This window comes from Ovis aries, chromosome 1 (assembly GCF_016772045.2).
Source record: "Ovis aries strain OAR_USU_Benz2616 breed Rambouillet chromosome 1, ARS-UI_Ramb_v3.0, whole genome shotgun sequence".
NCBI lineage: Eukaryota > Metazoa > Chordata > Mammalia > Artiodactyla > Bovidae > Ovis > Ovis aries.
In genome coordinates this window covers 263370340-263389756 of record NC_056054.1, presented here as the reverse complement: position 1 = coordinate 263389756, position 19417 = coordinate 263370340, and the positions used below count along the sequence as shown (strand labels likewise).

At 44.4% G+C, this 19417-nt stretch overlaps 1 protein-coding gene across 1 annotated transcript in view; it reads right to left on the bottom strand.

The window, feature by feature from the left end:
* The window catches only part of UBASH3A (ubiquitin associated and SH3 domain containing A), a 40296-nt gene extending 31210 nt beyond the window's left edge, over positions 1-9086 (bottom strand). The window contains exons 1-3 of the mRNA XM_027960765.2: positions 8956-9086; positions 6725-6778; positions 2168-2354 (exon numbers count right to left, since the gene is read on the bottom strand). Coding sequence (XP_027816566.1) covers positions 2168-2354; positions 6725-6778; positions 8956-9068 — 354 coding nt within the window. The 5' untranslated portion in view covers positions 9069-9086. The remainder of the gene's footprint in view (positions 1-2167; positions 2355-6724; positions 6779-8955) is intronic.
* Positions 9087-19417: the final 10331 nt, after the last annotated feature.

Below are 19417 nucleotides of genomic sequence, written 5' to 3'. Positions count from 1 at the left end.
GTTGGCTTCTGGGGGTTCCTGTAGGCTCCACTGAGGCAGCCCTGGGGTGCGCTGCTCAGAACGTAACCTACTGAGGAGGGTTGTAGCCTATTCCTTGGCTGCTGGCCTTCAGACTGGGCAGCAGGCCTCGCACTTGGCCGATGATCGAACCGTCCTTGCCTACAAGGGTCTCCTCTGAAGTGGTCTTGACTTATAAGCTCCCCATCAATCCCCACTGTCACCCACACACCCACTCTCTGGCCACACAGCTCCTGGCTCAGTGAGGAAGACTCCATGAGGCCATGGGGCACCCCAGTGAACCCCAACACAGTGACCCCCATGGGGAGCTGGCTGATCCCTCCTCTCCCCAGCAGCAGGCTCCCTCTGGGTTTCCCATAGCCCCCCTTGCTTTCTGAGTTGTGAACCTTATCATTGTTGTTAACACACACCCACAGCTCCCCACTAACCAGGAGCTCACTAAATTCACCCCTGCCATATCTTTGCAGCCTTCACAGACCTGGAAGGCATGGGATATACCCACAGGGCACTCAACTCGTAACCGCCACGTGGATGAACATCTCTTCACATGTATTTCTTGGCCTCAAGCATGTCACCTTGGAGCATGGAGCCACGTTATACACAGAGCTGTAGTTGACGCCACCATTTGGTGGCTGTATGTTCTTAGAATCAGACAAAGAGTGAATTCCTGTTACACTCTTTTGCCAGAAAAGGACTCTCAGCCTCTAGGGCAGGGTGGGGGAAAGCGGGGCAGCTCTCTTGGGAGAAGGGAACTGTGTGCGTGATGCGTGTGTGTGTGCACGTGTGCCCATGCCTCAGTGGGCTGTGAGGAGGAGCTGGAGCCCAGGTCAGCTTCCCGGTGGTCATGACCAGGCACATCCATTTCTAAGGTCATGTTCAGGGCTGGCTTGGCTGCCACTCATTTCCCTGATGAGCTCCCAGGACAAGCCGTAAAGGAACACAGTCGCTGGCATCACAAATGCTAGTGATGTCCAAGCAGGGTGACCAACTCACCCAGCTTACCTGAGACTCTTCTGGATTCAAAACCTGGGAATCTCTCCTCACCCCATGGCAAATGAGGGTGTTTATCAGGGGCTCTGGGAGGCACTGCTTCTCCTGGGCATCTTCTGGAAACCATCCTGCACAGGTTTGCAGCCCCCTTTCTGTGCAATGCAGAGGAGCCTGTAACAAAGGACTCCCTGGGCCCCAGTGGGACGCTGAGAGTTTGCTGACAGCAGAGCCAGGATGGTGCGGAGTGTGCCCTCTCTACGTTTTTCTTGTCAGGAGCCCCAGTGGTATCTTTCCCTCCTCTCATTCTTGTGCCTCGCTCTTGTCTTTGAGCAGTCCAGGTACTTCTCACCTTCCTTCTACAGGAAGCCTGTAGAACGGCCTCTCTGACCTCTTCTGAGCCAGAGAGCTGGTCCCCAGGACAGGAAGAAGTCCTGCATCTGTGGCTGGCCAATCTGTTCATTAATTGACCCATCACAGGTTCGTGAAGCCCCCACTCAGGCTGAGGCACTTGCTAGTCTCTGTGGGCACAATAGTGAGCAAAGCCTCCTCCCTCCCTTGAGGATTTCAGTCCAGTGAGGGATGCCAGGTTGCGTCAGACACACTGCCGTGCAACAGGGAAAGAGCCACTGACACACTGCCGTGCAACAGGGAAAGAGCCACTAGTTAGAGAGCAAAGGGATGGTGGGAGCACAGAGCGCACAACGCTTCCAGCTGGGGAGCTGCTGCTGCTTAGTCATTGATTCTTTTACAACCCCGTGGACAGTAGCCCATCCAACTCTTCTGTCCATGGGATTTTCTAGGCAAGAATACTGGAATGGGTTTCTATTTCCTTCTCCAGGGGATCTTCCCAACCCAGGGATCAAACCTGCATCTCCTACATTGCAGGTGGATTCTTTACCACTGAACCATCAGGGAAGCCCACCTGGGGAGGTGGGGAAAACTTAAAAAGGGAGAGGATAAATGAGTTGGGTTCTGAAGGATGAATAGGAGTTGACCAGATGAAGATGAGGAAGTAAAGGCTATCTCACGCAAACATCACTGCTGTGGACCACTCTATGAAAACAAACCCCTTAGTTTTCCGCCATCACCACCTAGTTATTGCAGGAAATGACTCAGCTGCTATGTTAAGAAGAATTAAATGTGCCTTGGGCCAACTCACCGTGAAGAAGTCACAGAGCGTTATATGAGGGAAGACCTCATGGGCTCTGTTCTTGGCGCACTGCCGCCTGCTCTTTCTCCAGAACTCTTGAAGCTTGTCCAGCAGGGGACCCATGGGGCAGAGGAACAGGGCATACTCCTGGGGGATGGGGTCGTCCAGAGAAGGGTCATTGCAATGGCAGCGTAGCCTGCAAGAGAGGAAGGGACCCTGTCATCTGGCACTGTGGCCAAATGAGTCTTTTCCCAGGGAAGGCAGAGGGCAGTGCCGACGATGACTCAGAACAGCCAGCCGTGTGTAGAGCACCAGGGTGTCTGTGCCCAGGCAGAACTCACCGAGCACAAGGCTGAGTATGATCGCAGAGGAGCTGGGCATCCACCCAGGTCTCTGTGCTGTGCTATGTCACTTCAGTCGTGTCTGACTTTGCAACCTCAAGGACTGTAGCCCACCAAGTTCCTCTGTGCATGGGATTCTCCAGGCAAGAGTACTGGAGTGGGTTGCCCTTTCCTTCTCCAGTGGGTCTTCCCAACCCAGGGATAGAAGCTGTGTCTCTTATGTCTCCTGCATTGGCAGGCAGTTTCTTTACCACTAGCGCCACCTGGGAATCCAGGTCTCAGACCCTGGCTAGTCTGAGTCCCAGGCTAACAACCAAGACAAGGTGAGAAGGTGACCAAAATACTCAAAACCTGGCTTTCTAATGGTCCTTCTCGGTCAGGTGTCTCCTTAGGGTTGCAGTTTTCTGGGAAAAACCTGCATTTTAATTTTATCTCAATCTTCAAATTAAGTATAAACATCAAAGCCGCAAAGACCTAGACAGAACTTAGGTAGCTAGTCTATTTTCTTTCAGTTCAGAAAGCTATTTATTTTTATTTGGCTGCTGCAAGCTTTAGTTACGGCATGTGGGGTCTTTCGATGCGGTGTGTAGGTGTCAGTATTTGCGGCACGTGGGCTGAGTTGCTTCTAGGCATGTGTGATCTTAGTGCATCCACTCCGTTGCAAGGTGGATTCTTAACCACTGGACCACCAGGGAAGTCCCAGAAAGTTGTTTAAAATACTATGAAAGATGACATACAGCCCCCAAGTCAGGATCACGCTCGCAAATAATAAAAAATGAATAAAATTGAGGCAACCATGAGATACCACTTTTCTCACTTGTAAAATTACCAGAATGCCTTTCAGAGGATAAAAGATATGCTTCATTTTGTCAAAGGTGCCCAGAGACTGAAGGATGAATTTTTACAAACTTTACCTAAAGCAATTTGTCAAGATGTATCAAGGGCATTAAAATACCCCTTCCATTTGAACTAATAAATCCTTTCCAAAAATGTATTCAAGGCAAAAAGTGTAGATAACTCTGCATGTATAAAATATTTATTATACCATTATTTATAACAGGAAAGAAGGAAAAGACTCGAAAAGTGATAATAACTTTATCATGTAGTCACTGGAAATGACAGATTCAAATAATTTTTGATGGCTCAGAGGAGTGCTTGTGATACAACATTAAATTTAGAAATCAGGGTACAACCACTGGAGAAGACATGAGAGACACACAAATACCTTCTTCTTAACAATAAAAAAACACCGAGGAGGAAGCTTTGCTCTCTTTATCAGAGCTCACTTACCAGCTCTAGGAGAGGAAATCTCAACTCTCAATCTGCTTTGTTTCCTCATAGACATTTAGGTAACAGGTACATAGGTAGCACTTGTGTGTATTATTTAAATCAAAAGCTATTGTTCAAATTATACTACAACTCGCATTTTTTACTCAGCAATATGTTTTTGTAATCTCTCCCTGTTGATACACATACATCTGGTTAAGTGTGTCAGAGTGAACCTTCTAAGGGCTATAAAACAGTTCGTACATCATCCATCCATGCCACTGATGGGCATTTAAATTGTTTTCTTCTTTTAAACCTTCATAGCACTGTGATTAAGATCTTTTCACATTCTTTATTTTATTTTTTTTGGCTGCTCCCCGGGGCATGTGGGATCCTAGTTTCCTGACCAGGGATGGAACCTGCAACCACTGCTTTGGACGCAGAATCTTAACCACTGGACCAACCACCAGGGAATTCCCCTGCATATTCTTTTTAGGCTCTTTGTGTTTCTCCAAGAAAAGTACTAAGACATGAAATGCCAGGCAGCATGTACCCACATTTTCAGTGTTTATATTCACCCCAAATTGCAACCAAGAAAGTGAGAGAGAGACCACCATACCCTCATCCTCACCACTGCTTGAAGCTACCTTTTGTTGTTAACAGCATCCTAATTTGCACCCCTCTGATTAACAGTGAGGTTGGGCCACTCTTGCAGAGTCCAGGGCACCCCCAGTCTCCCTGATCCTTGGCGGGTCTGCTGGTGTGTCTGGCTGAGTCACCATCAGCAGGGACCAACCACGACTCTCACAGCAGTACATTTATTTTTTAATTCCAATTTGGCCACTGACTTTAAAAATAAATTCAAAATGGATTAAAGATCTAAATGTAAGACCAGAAACTGTAAAACTCCTAGAGGAAAACATAGGCAAAACACTCTTGGACGTAAATCATAGCAGGATCCTCTATGACCCACCTCCCAGAGTAATGGAAATAAAAGCAAAAATAAACAAATGGGACCTAATTAAACTTAAAAGCTTTTGTACAATGAAGGAAACTATAAGCAAGGTGAAAAGACAGCCTTTAGAGTGGGAGAAAATAATAGCAAACGGAGCAACTGACAAAGAATTAATCTCAAAAATATACAAGTGACTCCTGCAACTCAATTTCAGAAAAATAAATGACCCAATCAAAAAATGGGCCAAAGAGCTAAATAGACAGTTCTCCAAAGAAGACATACAGATGGCTAACAAACACATGAAAAGATGCTCAACATCACTCATTATCAGAGAAATGCAAATCAAAACCACAATGAGGTACCATTTCATGCTGGTCATAATGGCTAGTATCAAAAAGTCTACAAACAATGAATGCTGGAGAGGGTGAGGAGAAAAAGGAACCCTCTTACACCATTGATGGGAATGCAAACTAGTACAGCCACTATGGAGAACAGTGTGGAGATTCCTTAAAAACTGGAAACAGAACTGCTATACAACCCAACAATCCCACTGCTGGGCATACACACCAAGGAAACCAGAATTGAAAGAGACACGTGTACCCCAGTGTTCATCGCAGCACTGTTTACAATAGCCAGCACATGGAAGCAACCTAGATGTCCATCAGCAGATGAATGGATAAGAGAGCTGTGTATACATAATGGAATATTACTCAGCTATTGAAAAGAAGGTATTTGAATCAGTTCTAGTGAGGTGGATGAAACTGGAGCCTATTATACTGATTGAAGTTAGAAAAACACCAACATGGTATATTAATGAATATATATGGAATTTAGAAAGATGGTAACAATGACCCTATATGTGAGACAGCAAAAGAGACACAGATGTATAGAACAGATTTTTGGACTCTGTGGGAGAAGGTGAGGGTGGGATGATCTAAGAGAATAGCATTGAAACATGTATATTATCATATGTGAAACAGATCACCAGTCCAGGTTTGATGCATGAGACAGGGTGCTCAGGGCTGGTGCACTGGGATGACCCTGAGCGATGGGATGGGGAGGGAGTTGGGAGGGGGGGTTCATGATGGGGAAACACATGTACACCCATGGCTGATTCATGTCAATGTATGGCAAAAACCACCACAATATTATATAGTAATTAGCCTCCAATTAAAATAAATTTAAAAAAGAAAAAAAAATTGGCAATTCAAATAAAATAAAATTAAGCCAGCCTAGTCCAGAGGGTCCTGGGTGTTTCCTTTTTTCCCTTACAGGGGTTGCATTTTTTCCTTTGGCCCAGAGTTTTTGGAGGAGGAGGGGGTTTCCGCTGAGGACACGCTGAGCCCCCAGTGTTCCACATCCTGCTCTGGGAACAGCCCCCTAGCTAGTGGGACCTGGGCTTTCTGTTTGCTTTTCTGCAGCTATTCCAGGGTGGAGCTCGAGGGGATTTCCCACCGTGGGACAGAATGATGGCATCACTGCGCATGCGGGCGGGCCCGAGTTTTAGAGAACAGGGCGTCCTCTTTGATTCCTGGGGCAGGAGAGCAAGGCTCGTAGCAGTGGGAGGCTGGCAAAGCCGCAGAGCTAGAGGCTGGCAGGGCCGCCTGGAACCCAGAGCTCCCCTGCACCTGGCACCCTTAAGGTGCAACGTGCCAAGGCCTGGGGGCTCTCACCACCACCTGCCAGTTCTCACTCCATCAGAAGTGGAGAGAGTGGCGACCTCGATTTCACATCAGCAAAAATGTCTCTTTCTTGTTTATTCAACAGCAAACCACATGAATGTTTCTCTTCATTGATAGCCACATTGGGATCATATCAGAATTTTAAGAAATCTTAAGAAAACGTTGTTCAGAGTTTTCTCTTTTGTTTTCTGTTCTAGCTGGGGGCTTTTTACTGCTTTCTCTGGGCACCGTGGGCTGCATGGAGGTGCCCGCCCACCAGGGGATCCTGGGGACCTCCCAGCTCCCATGCAGAGACCCTACAACCTGCAGGCCCCCCACTCACCAGTTTGATGCCTCCTCTGCCGTCTTCCTTCCAGTGGCTGCCAATGCCTTGAGCCTGTGGGAGGCAGAGCGCAAGGAGCTCTCAGAACGCTAACTTTCATTCTTTGGAAAAGGTCGGGGTTGGGGGGTGTCTCCACAATACATCGGACCTTCAGGAGGGACCCCAGGGAGCTGGATGGTTAGACCTCAGAGCGTGATGCAGTGCCCAGACCTCCACCCTCTGTGCAACATCACAGTGGTTTTGGAAACACAGACTGCTTGCATCTCTCCACTCCCACCCATGGTTTCCCTTCCCTGGCCCCCACCCCCAGTCCCTGGCATGGAGACCAAGGGTTCATGCCCTGAGGTTCACCCCTGCCTGAATCCCACCTCGCTAATCCTCCCCCATGCACTCTCAGATCTTCAAGGCAGCCAGGCAGGGCCATGGCCCTGGCTTGTACACGTGCCTCCCTGACCACATGCCCTGGGGGAAATGGCACAGGGTCTTCCAGGCTAGGCTCAGGTGTTCTTCCTCCAGGAAGCCCTCCCTAAAGTGCTCAAGGAGAGTGCACGTGCAGCTCTCCTGTGCTTCCCCACCACACATGGCCACCTTGCCCCTCATCTCAATGGACTCGTGTCCGCCTGCCTGTCCAACCATCTGCGAGCTCCCTGGGCTTAACTGTGTCTTACTCATCCTTGAAACTGGGATGTATGTACAGTGAATTGAGTTTTAACCGAACGGGCCCAACTAGACAGAATGGAGTTTGATGAAGGCAATTCATCCTCAAATTTAGCCTGGATATCACCAGGAACCTGAGATGGCCACTGCCCAGTGGGGCTATTTCAGAGGATGCTGGTGGGGCTGAGGCCACCTGGAGAGGTTAGCAGGAGACTTACTGGGGTGCTCCCACCCAGGGAGACATTTCAAACATGTCTCTCCAACACCAACACATAGCTAATGTTTAAACTGGAAGGAATTGGGCTTAATTTGGTCACGCCTTGCGGCATATGAGATCTTAGCTCCCCAACCAGGAACTGAACCCACACCCCTTGCATTGAAAGTATGGCGCCTTAACCACTGGACCGTCAGGAAAGTCCTTAAATTGGAAGGAATTTTAAGTATGTGTCTAACGGCAACTTCAGTCACATAATGAAGAGTGAATTTTATAGGCACCGGGACTGCGGTTCCAGCCCTGCCCCTCCTCTACCTTCCCTTTCGTGCCTCTGCGTCCTCATCTGCACCTGATGGACGGTGCCCAGGATGGCGTCCAGCCTACGGCAGGCAGCCACGCACATGCCTGATCCAGTTCCTGTCTCACAGACTCCCGGTTTACTGTGAATGCCACATGACAACAAAGTCCTGATTTGGGTTGGGGAGAAGAGGGGTCCAGCCTCATTCATTCCACGCAGTTGGGCAGGGGTTTGTTATCTGTTTAGGGTGAGATTGCCCCCTCCCCATCCACAGTCACCTAAGGGGACTTCTGATGTATTTCTCACATGAATATGGGCACGAAAAGGATCAGATCTAAGAACAACGTGGAAGCTGCCACCACTGCCAGGCTCAAAGCTCATCATTCTGGAGGGGGGATCCTTCCCTGGAGGAGGGCATGGCAACCCACTCCAGTACTCTTACCTGGAGAATTCCATGGACAGAGGAGCCTGGCAGGCTATAGTCCATGGTGTTGCAAAAGAGTTGACATCACCTAGCTGACTAACACCTTCACCTTCCCTCTCGGGTGGGGATACTCAGGGTGGAGTCGTCTCTGTGTGGCCCTTCTCCTAAGATCACATCCTCCCTGCTTGGGGGCTTCCTTAACCATTATCATTATCACACAATCAAGAATCCTTACCCACAAGGGGTTTCTCTGCATTTAGAAGTAACATTCCTGTGTATTTCAACAGGTCCCAGAATCAGAGACCGCCCCTGACCGACTTAGGGGCTTTCAAAAGTCTCAAAAGCCATCTGTGATTATCCAAACTGCCCATAGAGAGGGTCAGCCAGGCATCTCCAAACCCTGGTTCCAATTTCACAAACCTCAGGATCCCACCATCACCAGAGAGCAAAGTCTGTCTTTAAAAGGCAAAGCACGCGTCGTTTATAAAAGCAGAAAAGGCCTCATTTTGAGATGAATCCCGGGCCTGCAGGGTGCACCCCTTGACAGGAAGTCAGGGCTCTGAGCTGCCCGCAGTTCTGTGACCACAGCAGGGTCAGCTCGGAGTCCGGGAAGCCGGGCCAGGCCGGGCGGTACTCACGCGGTGTGCGCCGGGAAGCCCATGCCCAGGAGGGGGTCCAGGAGGGAGGGGTTGCTGCGGCCCTTGAGTTTGTTGAAGACCTTGGCATAGAGCTGGGTCTCGCCCGCTGCCATCGCTTCCTGCTGCAGACTGAAGCGAGCAGATAAAGCTGAGAGGCTGAGGCTAAGAAGAAAACCTCAAGCCCTTTCTGATCTTTCTGACAAAGCTAATATCCTGTTTGCATGAGATACTGCTTTTCAGAGTTCTCTTTGCAGAGTGTGGGTGCAGGGTCCACCAAGCCCCTTCTACAGTGGGGTTTGGGGTCAGGAGGTCATGGGATCGGCTTGGTTCTGACTTGGGCTGGGAGAAGTCTGCCTGGTATGGGTGGGAAGGGAGGCTGGGGGAGGGGAATCCGGGGTGGGGTTCTTTACTGGGTCCCACTGGTGGCAGAACCCTGAGCCACCTGGATCTTAGTTTCCCTATCTGCAGAAGACATTAAACTACGCTGTATCTGTTGTCCCTCATAGTTCTGAAATTTTTGGCTCTTTTAGTTGTTCATTGATTTCTTTTCTTTCCTGTAAAAATATAAAGTTTAACACGCATGCAGAAAAGCTGATGAATCCTACGTGGAGAGCTCATAGTGAACTGACACCCCCTAATCCTCCAGGACCAGCAGCAAAACAGAGGTCCTTGACCTGGGACCTCTTCCCAGGTCCCTATTCCCAGGGACCACTGGCATTGTTGGGAGATATTTTGATTGTCACCACCAGAGGAGGGAGTGTTTGCTAGCTGTGCCTAGTGCGGGGAGGCCAGGAACGCTGCAGCAAAGAAGGGTCCAGCTCAAGATGCCAGCAGTGCCAGAGTTGAGATCCTCTGTTCGAAACATCAGCAGAACCTTGGAAGCCCCCCGGCCCCAGCGCCTCTCGCCCAGCCTCCTAGTTTCCTCCTCCTTTCCCGTAGCTGTTGCTCTCACTTGTATATTAATTTTGCTCCTCTTTGAACCTGACATAAACAGAACCGTATGGTGTGTTCTCTTCTATGCCTGTTCCTTTTGCCCAAAATCATGAGCGTGAAGTTTATCCATGTTGAGAGCAACCACATTTCAATGTATTGCTGTATATTTCACTGTATTGTGTTCCAGCAGATAAATGCACCATGCTTGATTCCGCTGGTTCTCAGCTGATGTATATTTGGGTGCCTTTCAATTTTGCTGCTTCAGACATTCTTGGTATATTTCTTTGAGTACCCGACGCACGAATTTCTGTTAGGCACCTGTCTCAGGGTGGGATTGTGTGATCACAGGACTTGTTCATCCTTCACCAGACACTGCCAAGCAATTTCACTCCGCAGTCGTACCAGCTCGCCCCCTCAGCAGCAGTGGATTGAAGTTCCTGCCCACACTTGATGTTATCAGTCTTGCAGCCAATCTGGGGGTGTGTCGTGGTATCTCACTGTGGTTCTATATTTGCATTTCCCCAAAGGGCAATGACACTGAGCACCTTGAGACGGGTTACTGGCCATTTGGATTTCCTCTTAGGGGAAGGGCCTCTTCGAGCGGTCCGCCATTTTTAAATTGGGTTGTTTGGGCTTTCTTATCCATTTGTGGAAACTCTGGAGACGAATCTTTTGTTGGATGACTTTATTTATTATTTTATTTTTAATTAATTAATTTTTAGTGTTTTATCATTTTTAAAAGATTTTTTATTGGAGTATAATTGTTTATAATGCTGTGTTTCTGTGGTACAGAAAAGTGAATCATCTATACGTTGACGTATATCCCCTCTTTTTTGGATTTCCTTCCCATTTAGGTCAACACAGAGCACTGAGTAGAATTCCCTTTGCTCATTAGTTATCTATTTTATACATAGCGGTGTATACATGTACAAAGCATCTACTTCTGCTTCATTGACTATGCTAAAGTCTTTGACTCTGTGGATCACAACAAATTGTGGAAAACCCTTAGAGAGATGGCAATACTGGACCACCTTACCTGCCTTCCAAAAAACCTGTATGCAAGTCAAGAAGCAACAGTTAGAACTGGACATGGAACAATAGACTGGTCCCAAATTGGGAAAGAAGTACATCAAGGCTGTATATTATCACCCTGCTTATTTAACTTATATGCAGAGTACATCATGTGAAATGCTGGGCTGGATGAAGCACAAACTGGAATCAAGATTTCCAGGAGAAATATCAATCACCTCAGATATGCAGATGACACCACCCTTATGGCAGAAAGTGAAGAGGAACTAAAAAGCCTCTTGATGAAGGCGAAAGAGGAGAGTGAAAATGCTGGCTTAAAACTCAACATTCAAAAATGAAGATCATGACGTCTGGTCCCATCACTTCATGGCAAATAGATGGGGAAACAGTGGAAACAGTGACAGACTTTATTTTCTTGGGCTCCAAATTCACTGCAGATGGTGACTGCAGCCAAGAAATTAAAAGACGCTTGCTCCTTGGAAGAAAAGCTATGACCAACCTAGACAGCATATTAAAAAGCAGAAATATTACTTTGCCAACAAAGAAGTGTCTAGTCAAAGCTATGGATTTTCCAGTAGTCATGTGTGAATGTGAGAGCTGGACCAAAAAGAAGGCTGAGAGATAAAGAATTGATGCTTTTGGACTGTGGTTTTAGAGAAGTCTCTTGAGAGTCCCTTGGACTGCAAGGAGATCAAACCAGTCCATCCTAAAGGAAATTAGTCCTGAATATTCACTGGAAGGCCTGATGCTGAAGCTGAAGCTCCAATACTTTGGCCACCTGATGTGAAGAACCAACTCATTAGAAAAGACCCTGATGCTGGGAAAGATTGAAGGCAGGAGGAGAAGGGGATAACAGAGGATGAGATGGTTGGATGGTATCACTGACTCAGTGGACATGAGTTTGAGCAAACTTCAGGAGATGGTGAAGGACAGGGAACCCTGGTGTGCTGCAGTCCATGGGGTCACAAAGAGTCAGACATGACTGAGCAACTGAACTGAACTGAATAACTTTTTCTGGGCTTCCAGCTCAGTGGGTAAAGACTCCTCCTGCAATGAGGGAGAAGCAGAAGACTTACGTTCGGTCTCTGGGTCGGTAAGATCCCTTGGTTGAGAGCATGGCAACTCACTCTAGTATTCTTGCCTGGAGAATCCCCATGGTCAGAGGCGTCTCAAAGAGTTGGACACGACTGAAGCACCTGAGCACATGCAATAACTTCTTCCAAGCTCTGGTCTGCTTTTTAAAATCTCTTAGTAATGTCTTTGGGTGGAACAACATTTGATTAATTTAGCAATCTTTTCTCTCATTGTTAGGATTTTCTACATCCTGTTGAAGAAATCACTGTTAATACAATATGGATGTGGATAGTCTCCTATGTTTTCTTCTTGGCACTTTACCAAGTTTACAATTCACATTAAGCTCTACTATCCATTTGAATTAATTTTATATATGTTGGGAGGTAGAGGTGAAAGTTCATTTATTTCCCCTGGTTTTTATTTATTGAAAGGACTATCCTTTGCCCAGTGAATTGCAGTAGAATGTTTACTGTAAGTCAGTTGATTGAATATGTATCAGCCTGTTTCTGACTCTATTATGTTTTATTATTTGATCAATTTTGTGTCCACGTTACACTATTTTAATTACTGTAGTACTGAGCCCTCTGATTTTGTCTCCTCCTTCAAGGTTGTCTTGCTCCTTGACACCCCTTGATTTTTCATATAAATTGAAAAGTCAAGTTGCTGTCGTGAGCCATTGGAAGGTGCAGAAAGACTCTCATATGTTGCCTAACTAGTTCTCAACAAAGGGGCCAATGTAATTCATAAAGTGTTAGTCACTCAGTGGTGTCCAAAGCTTTGTGACCCCATGGACTATAGCCTGCCAGGCTTCTCTGTCCATGGGATTCTCCAGGCAAGAATGCTGGAGTGGGTTGCCATTCCCTTCTCCAGGGGATCTTCCTGACCCAAGGATTGAATCTGGGTCTCCCGCATTGGCAGGCCAATTTTTTTACTGTCTAAGCCTCCAGGGAAGCCAATGTAATTCACAGGGGAAAAGATAATGCTTTCAACGAACAGTGCTGTGAACTGCATATCAGTATGGAGAAAGTATGACTCTCAACACTGTCTTCACATCGTGTCCCCAAATTAACTCAAAATGTATGATGGACCTAAATGTAAAAGCTAAAACTGTGGAACTTCTAAAAGAAACAAGAAATCTTTCCTATGTTGGAGATTGCCAAGTTTTCTTAGTACATAAAAAGCATGAATCATACAAGTAGAAAATTGATAAATTTGGCTTCAAAATTGAAAACATTTACTCTTTAAAAGACATCATAAGGAAAATAAAAAGGCCATGAACAGACAGGGATAAGATATCATCATATACACACCTGAAGGTGAAGGTGAAGGTGAAGTCGCTCAGTCGTGTCTGACTCTTTGTGACCCCATGGACTGTAGCCTACTAGGCTTCTCCATCCTTGGGATTCTCCAGGCAAGAATACTGGAGTGGGTTACCATTTCCCTCTCCAGGGGATCTTCCTGACCCAGGGATACACACCTGACAAAGACTTAAATCCAGAATATAATATAATATAATATAATTGTATATGTATCTACTGTGGGTATGGTAGTGTTAGTCATTCAGTTGTGTCCCACTCTTTGTATATATATATAATTTTCTCAATAATAAGAAAAGAAACAATCCAGTTTAAAAATAGGCAGAAGATCTAAATGAACACTTAACAAAAGAAGATACAGAAATGGCTCCTGAGGACGTGAAAGCTATTCAGCATCATTAGTCATCAGGGAAATGTAAATTAAAACCACAATGTGATGCCGGATACACTTACGGTGCTGTGCTTAGTCACTCAGTTATGTCTGACTCTTTGCATCTGTATGGACTATAGTCCGCCGGGCTCCTCTGTCCATGGTGGTTTTCCAGGCAAGAATACTGGGGTAGGTTGCCACGCCCTCCTCCAAGGGATCTTCCCAACACAGGGGCTGAACCCAGGTCTCACACATTGCAAGCAGATTCTTTACCATCTGAGCCACCAGGGAAGCCCAAATACACCTCCTAGGAGAGCTAAATTTGAAAAGACAGACAGTGCCAAGTATTGGCAAGGCTGTGGAATAATTGGAACTCTTGTATGGTGTGGGTGTGAATGCAAAATTGTCCAACATTTTGACATTTGAGTTTCTTATAGTTAAACATACATTTGCTATATGACCAAGTCATTCCTAGCAATTTTCCAGGGAGAAATAAAGATGTATGTCCACACTAAAACTTTACATGAACCTTCATGACAGTTTTATTCACAGGAGACTCAAACCAGAAAAAATTCAAATGTCCATCAACTGGTGAATGGATACACAAATTATGGTATATTCAATCAATGAGATAACATTTATCTGTAATAAGGAACACACTGTAGATTTATGCCATATCATGGATGAATTTAAAAGAACGTTATGTTGGCTAAAAAAGCCAGCGACAAAATCACGCTATATGATTTTATTTAAATGAAATCTTAAAAACGATAAAACTAGTTTATAGAAACAGAAAGCAGATTAAGTGGTTGACCGAAACTAGTGTATCTAGGGGCTTTGCAGGGTAATGGAAATGTTCTGTTTCCTGATTTGGTGGTGACTATACCGGCACATAGGTCTGAACTAAACACTTAGAATGACTGAACTAACACTTAGGATGGATGCATTCTATAGTGTGTAAGCTAAACCTCAATAAAACTGATTTTAAAAAAGGAAAGACAAGGAATCCAAAGGACAATAAAAAGCAGTATGCCAATTTCCATCAGAAAACACAAAAAACAAATCCTGCTGGGATTTTGTTTGAGATTTTGCTGACTCTGTAGGTCAATTTCAACAATACTGAGTCTTTCATTCCATAAATATGGTATATCTCTCTATTTAATTTCTCTTAGTAATGCTTTGTAGTTTTCAGGGCTTTGTACTTCTGTCATTAAGTTCATTCCTCCATGTTGTTTGTTTTTGGTACTATTGTTTAAAAATGATTTCTACTTACATTTGTTTGTTGCCTGTGTATAAAAACATGATTGATTTTTATGTACTGACATCACATCACTTATTTTATGTACTGACATGACATCACTTATTAATTCTAATATTTGTAGAGTCTCTTGAATTTTCTATGTACACAATTATGTACTCCTCAAATAAGGACAGTTTCCCCCTCACTTTTTAATATTTATAAAATTCATTTATTTAATATTTATGAACTTTATTTCCTTTTCTTGCCATATTGTGGGGCAAAGACCTCCATAAAAGTGGCTTTTTGGTAGGCAGTCATTATCAAATAAAAGAAATTCCTTTTTACTCCTGGTTTACTGAAATGTGTTAAAATGTCATTAATAGATATTAAATTTTACCTTACGATTTTTCTGCATCTGTTGAGGTGATCATATTGTTTTCCTCCTTTATTCGATAATTATACCAATTGACTTTAAAAAACTGACAAATTAAAATGATTTTATTAATCCACTTTAAAATAGCAATAATAAACCATTATATGTTAATGTAAATATCATATTTTGGTGACAGAAAACTACATTTTACAAAACAAAAATTACTGATAAGATTGGCATGTTTTACATTTTTGCAAATCTCTTTAATATCCAACGTAACATTAGAAGACACCTGAATTCTCACTTCTGCTTCTGCATTCAAATCAGCATCAATATTTGTTGTTTTGGTTGACGTATATGAAGAAAATCTGGCTTCAGAGAGTTTGATACCAATGGACTCTTGAATGTTAAAATGATCTTATTTTAAAAAATAAAATAAAAAAAGATAAAACCTCCTTAGCCATAGTATGTTACCCTTTGTATATATTGGTGTGTGCATGCTCAGTTGTGTCCGACTCTTTGTGGCTCCATGGACTAGCCCGCCAGGCTCCTCTTTCCATGGGATTCTTCCAGCAAGAATACTGGAGTGGCTGGCCATTTCCTCCTCCAGGGAATCTTCCTGACCCAGGGACCAAACCCGTTTCTCTTATGTCTCCTATATGGGTTCTCAGGTTCTCTAACACTAGCACCACCTGGATTGCTAGAATCAATTTGTTAATGCTTTGCTTAAAATTTTTGCATCAGTAATTGTAAATTAGCTTGGCCAGTTGTTTTCTTATAATTTCCTTGCCAGGTTTTGTCAGTAGAGTGATCACCTCATTCTGACTGACCTGTGAATTTCTTGGTCTTAGCATGGAAAGTTCCCGTCCTTGGAAACCCCCCTGGTGCCAGGAAGATGAGGGGTCAGTTGGTCACCCTAAGTGTCGGCGTTATTCTGCTCTCATAAATGAGTTGGTAGGTGCTATCTCTTTTCAGGTTCTTGAGTTTTTGTAAGGTTGATATAGTTTCTTTCTTGAATATTTGAAAAAATTAATCACTGAAGTCATCAGAGCCTAGAATTTTCTTTTGGGTGAAGTGGCTCACATGGTAAACTATCTGCCTGCAATGTAGGAGACCTGAGTTCGATCCCTGGGTGGGGAAGATACCCTGGAGAGGGGCATGGCAACCTACTCTAGTATTCTTGCCTGGAGAAGCTCCATGGACAGAGGAGCTTGGCAGGCTGCTATCCATGGGGTTGCAAAGAGTCAAACACACTGAGTGACTAGTGCTTTCACTTTCACTTTAAACTGTAGGTTTAATTTATTTAAGTAGTATAGGACTAATCTTCTCCTGTTTACTCATATTGATTTTCAAGGAATTTGACCATCTTATGCGAGCTGCTCAAGTTCCAGGCACTTCCAATCGTTACATAATTTTTGTGTCCAGATTGTTGATCTTAAAAAAATACAAGTCAGTTATTTTACCAGCAAAAATAGGTTCATTTAAGAATAACAAAGAATTGCAAATTTGGGACAAGCAAATCAAAGTAAAAATCATGGAGAAGTCCAGTAAATAAAGGAGAGGAAAATTCAGTTCAGTTCAGTCATTCAGTCATGTCTCTTTGCGACCCCATGAATTGCAGCATACCAGGCCTCCCTGTCCATCACCAACTCCCGAAGTTTACCCAAACTCATGTCCATTGAGTCGGTGATGCCATCCAGCCATCTCATCCTCTGTCGTCCCCTTCTCCTCCTGCCCCCAATCCCTCCCAGCATCAGAATCTTTTCCAATGAGTCAACTCTTCACATGAGGTGGCCAAATTACTGGAGTTTCAGCTTTAGCATCAGTCCTTCCAAAGAACACCCAGGACTGATCTCCTTTAGGATGGACTGGTTGGATCTCCTTGCAGTCCAAGGGACTCTCAAGAGTCTTCTCCAACACCACAGTTCAAAAGCATCAATTCTTCGGCGCTCAGCTTTCTTCACAGTCCAACTCTCACATCCATACATGACTACTGGAAAAATCATAGCCTTGACTAGATGGACCTTTGTTGACAAAGTAATGCCTCTGCTTTTGAATATGCTATCTAGGTTGGTCATAACTTTCCTTCCAAGGAGTAAGCGTCTCTTAATTTCATGGCTGCAATCACCATCTGCAGTGACATTACTTTATAGTTAAAAAAGAGGAGGTTGGGAGGGCTTATTTTGAAGTAAGTCTTTTGGAGAAAAGTGAGAGTGCATGGTGATGATGGTTTCTCATTGGCTGAGTTACCGGGTTGGTCAATTCCTTGAAGAAGATGCAGTGTGCCTCTTTTCCTGCTGGTGCCTCATTACTGGTAATTCTTTCCTCTTGATTCTTCTATTGGGGTCTCTGTTATTGACAGTTCGTCCTGTAATCGGCATTTCTACCTATATGTCTGCGAGAGCGCCCCCTTCTGGCCTCCCAATTCCATTTTAATGAAGTGAAGTGAAGTGACGTCGCTCAGTCGTGTCCGACTCTTTGTGACCCCATGGAGTGTGGCCTACCAGCCTTCTCTGTCCATGGGATTTTCCAGGCAAGAGTACTGGAGTGGGTTGCCATTGCCTTGGTTTCCCTCTATGAATTTTCACATTTTGCAATACTGATTCTATTATTCTTAGATGGTTATTATTGATGCACTGTAAATTATATCTTTTTGAAATTTCATGCTCTGATTCTGTTGCTCAGAGATCAAAATACTATTGGTTTCACATTATTTTATATTTAAATTATATTCACCAGTCTTGCTTGACTAATTTGTTAATTCTAATAGTTTATCTTTAGAGTTTTAAAGATATTCTGTGTGCAAAATAATTTTTTCTATCAATCAATAATAGCTTTATTTCATTAACCAGTACATATTTTCTTTTAAAAATTCTCCCTCCCTTGCTTACTTCTTTCCTTTTCTCTTTCTTTCCTTCCATTCCTTTCTTTTTTCTTCTCTTCTTTCATCTTTTTTCTTTTTTCCTTATTCTTTCTTCCTCCTCCTTCCCACCCCCTCCTTCTGGTTTTATTGCCCTGGCTCGGACATCAAATATTGAATACGTATGATATATATCTATGTAGCGAATCTCCTTGTATTGTTCTCCACCTCAGGGGAAAAGGCTTTCGTATTTCACCTTTAAGTGTGAAATGTAAGAATTATATTTTAGAGTATTATCTTCTTCCTTTGAGGACATCAAAAGATGAAATCATTTCAAAATCAAATGAATTGCAAATCTTACATTTGAACATCTGAAAAGAGACAAAGCTTGCTACCCAAAGGGAAAAAGGCAGCTTTGGACTCTAAAATACAGCTTCTACTCAAACATATTTTTCTCTTCTAAAGGTGAACCACTTTTAGAGCAATGATGATTATAACACTAAAATATATATTTATCTTTTTTATTAAAAAAAAAAACTTACTTCCGTATACCAGGAAATGCCTTATCGAGGTTAACTCACTTTTCTTAGAATGAAAAGCTATCTTCAAAGGCCAAGAGTGAGAAGACTGATGCTTCCTGACTGACTGTCTCTACTGTGACTGACCCTTCCCTTCACTCACCACCAAAGGAATCAAGGTGAAAACCGACCACACCTGTAACTCCAGCTGTCTGCAGGTGGCCGCCACAGCTTCACAGAGCCTGGGGGGCGCCCTCGGGGGAGGATGGCCCTTCTCACACCTCCAAACCAAGACCTCTGAAGACATCGGCTTGGTGAATACCAGATGCCAGCCCTGGGTATGCTGATTTCTATTTTCCTAACATTTATCTTGAGCTTGATGAAATTGAATTGTAAATTACCTTTCTGAAAGGTGACTTCATGGTGGTAGAAGTTCAGCTACCTCCATGGGCTCTTTTCCTAATACTCCCTTGGTGAATTGTCTCAATCTTTGACCTCATCTGACACACGTGCCAACATGTGTACACATGTTAACATGACCTTGGGATTGCTTTTGTTTCCTGCATGTCTATTCAGTATTGTTCATCCACCTTTGTTTATAATCAGCTCGTATACATGGAGCCCCATCATACACTCATCATTGTGCTGGACACCCAGAAGTACATTCTGGACTCTGTCCTCCAAGGATTGAACTGCACTTGGGAGCAGTGCCTGCGACATCTGGGTAAAAGCAAAGAAAGGATGAAGTT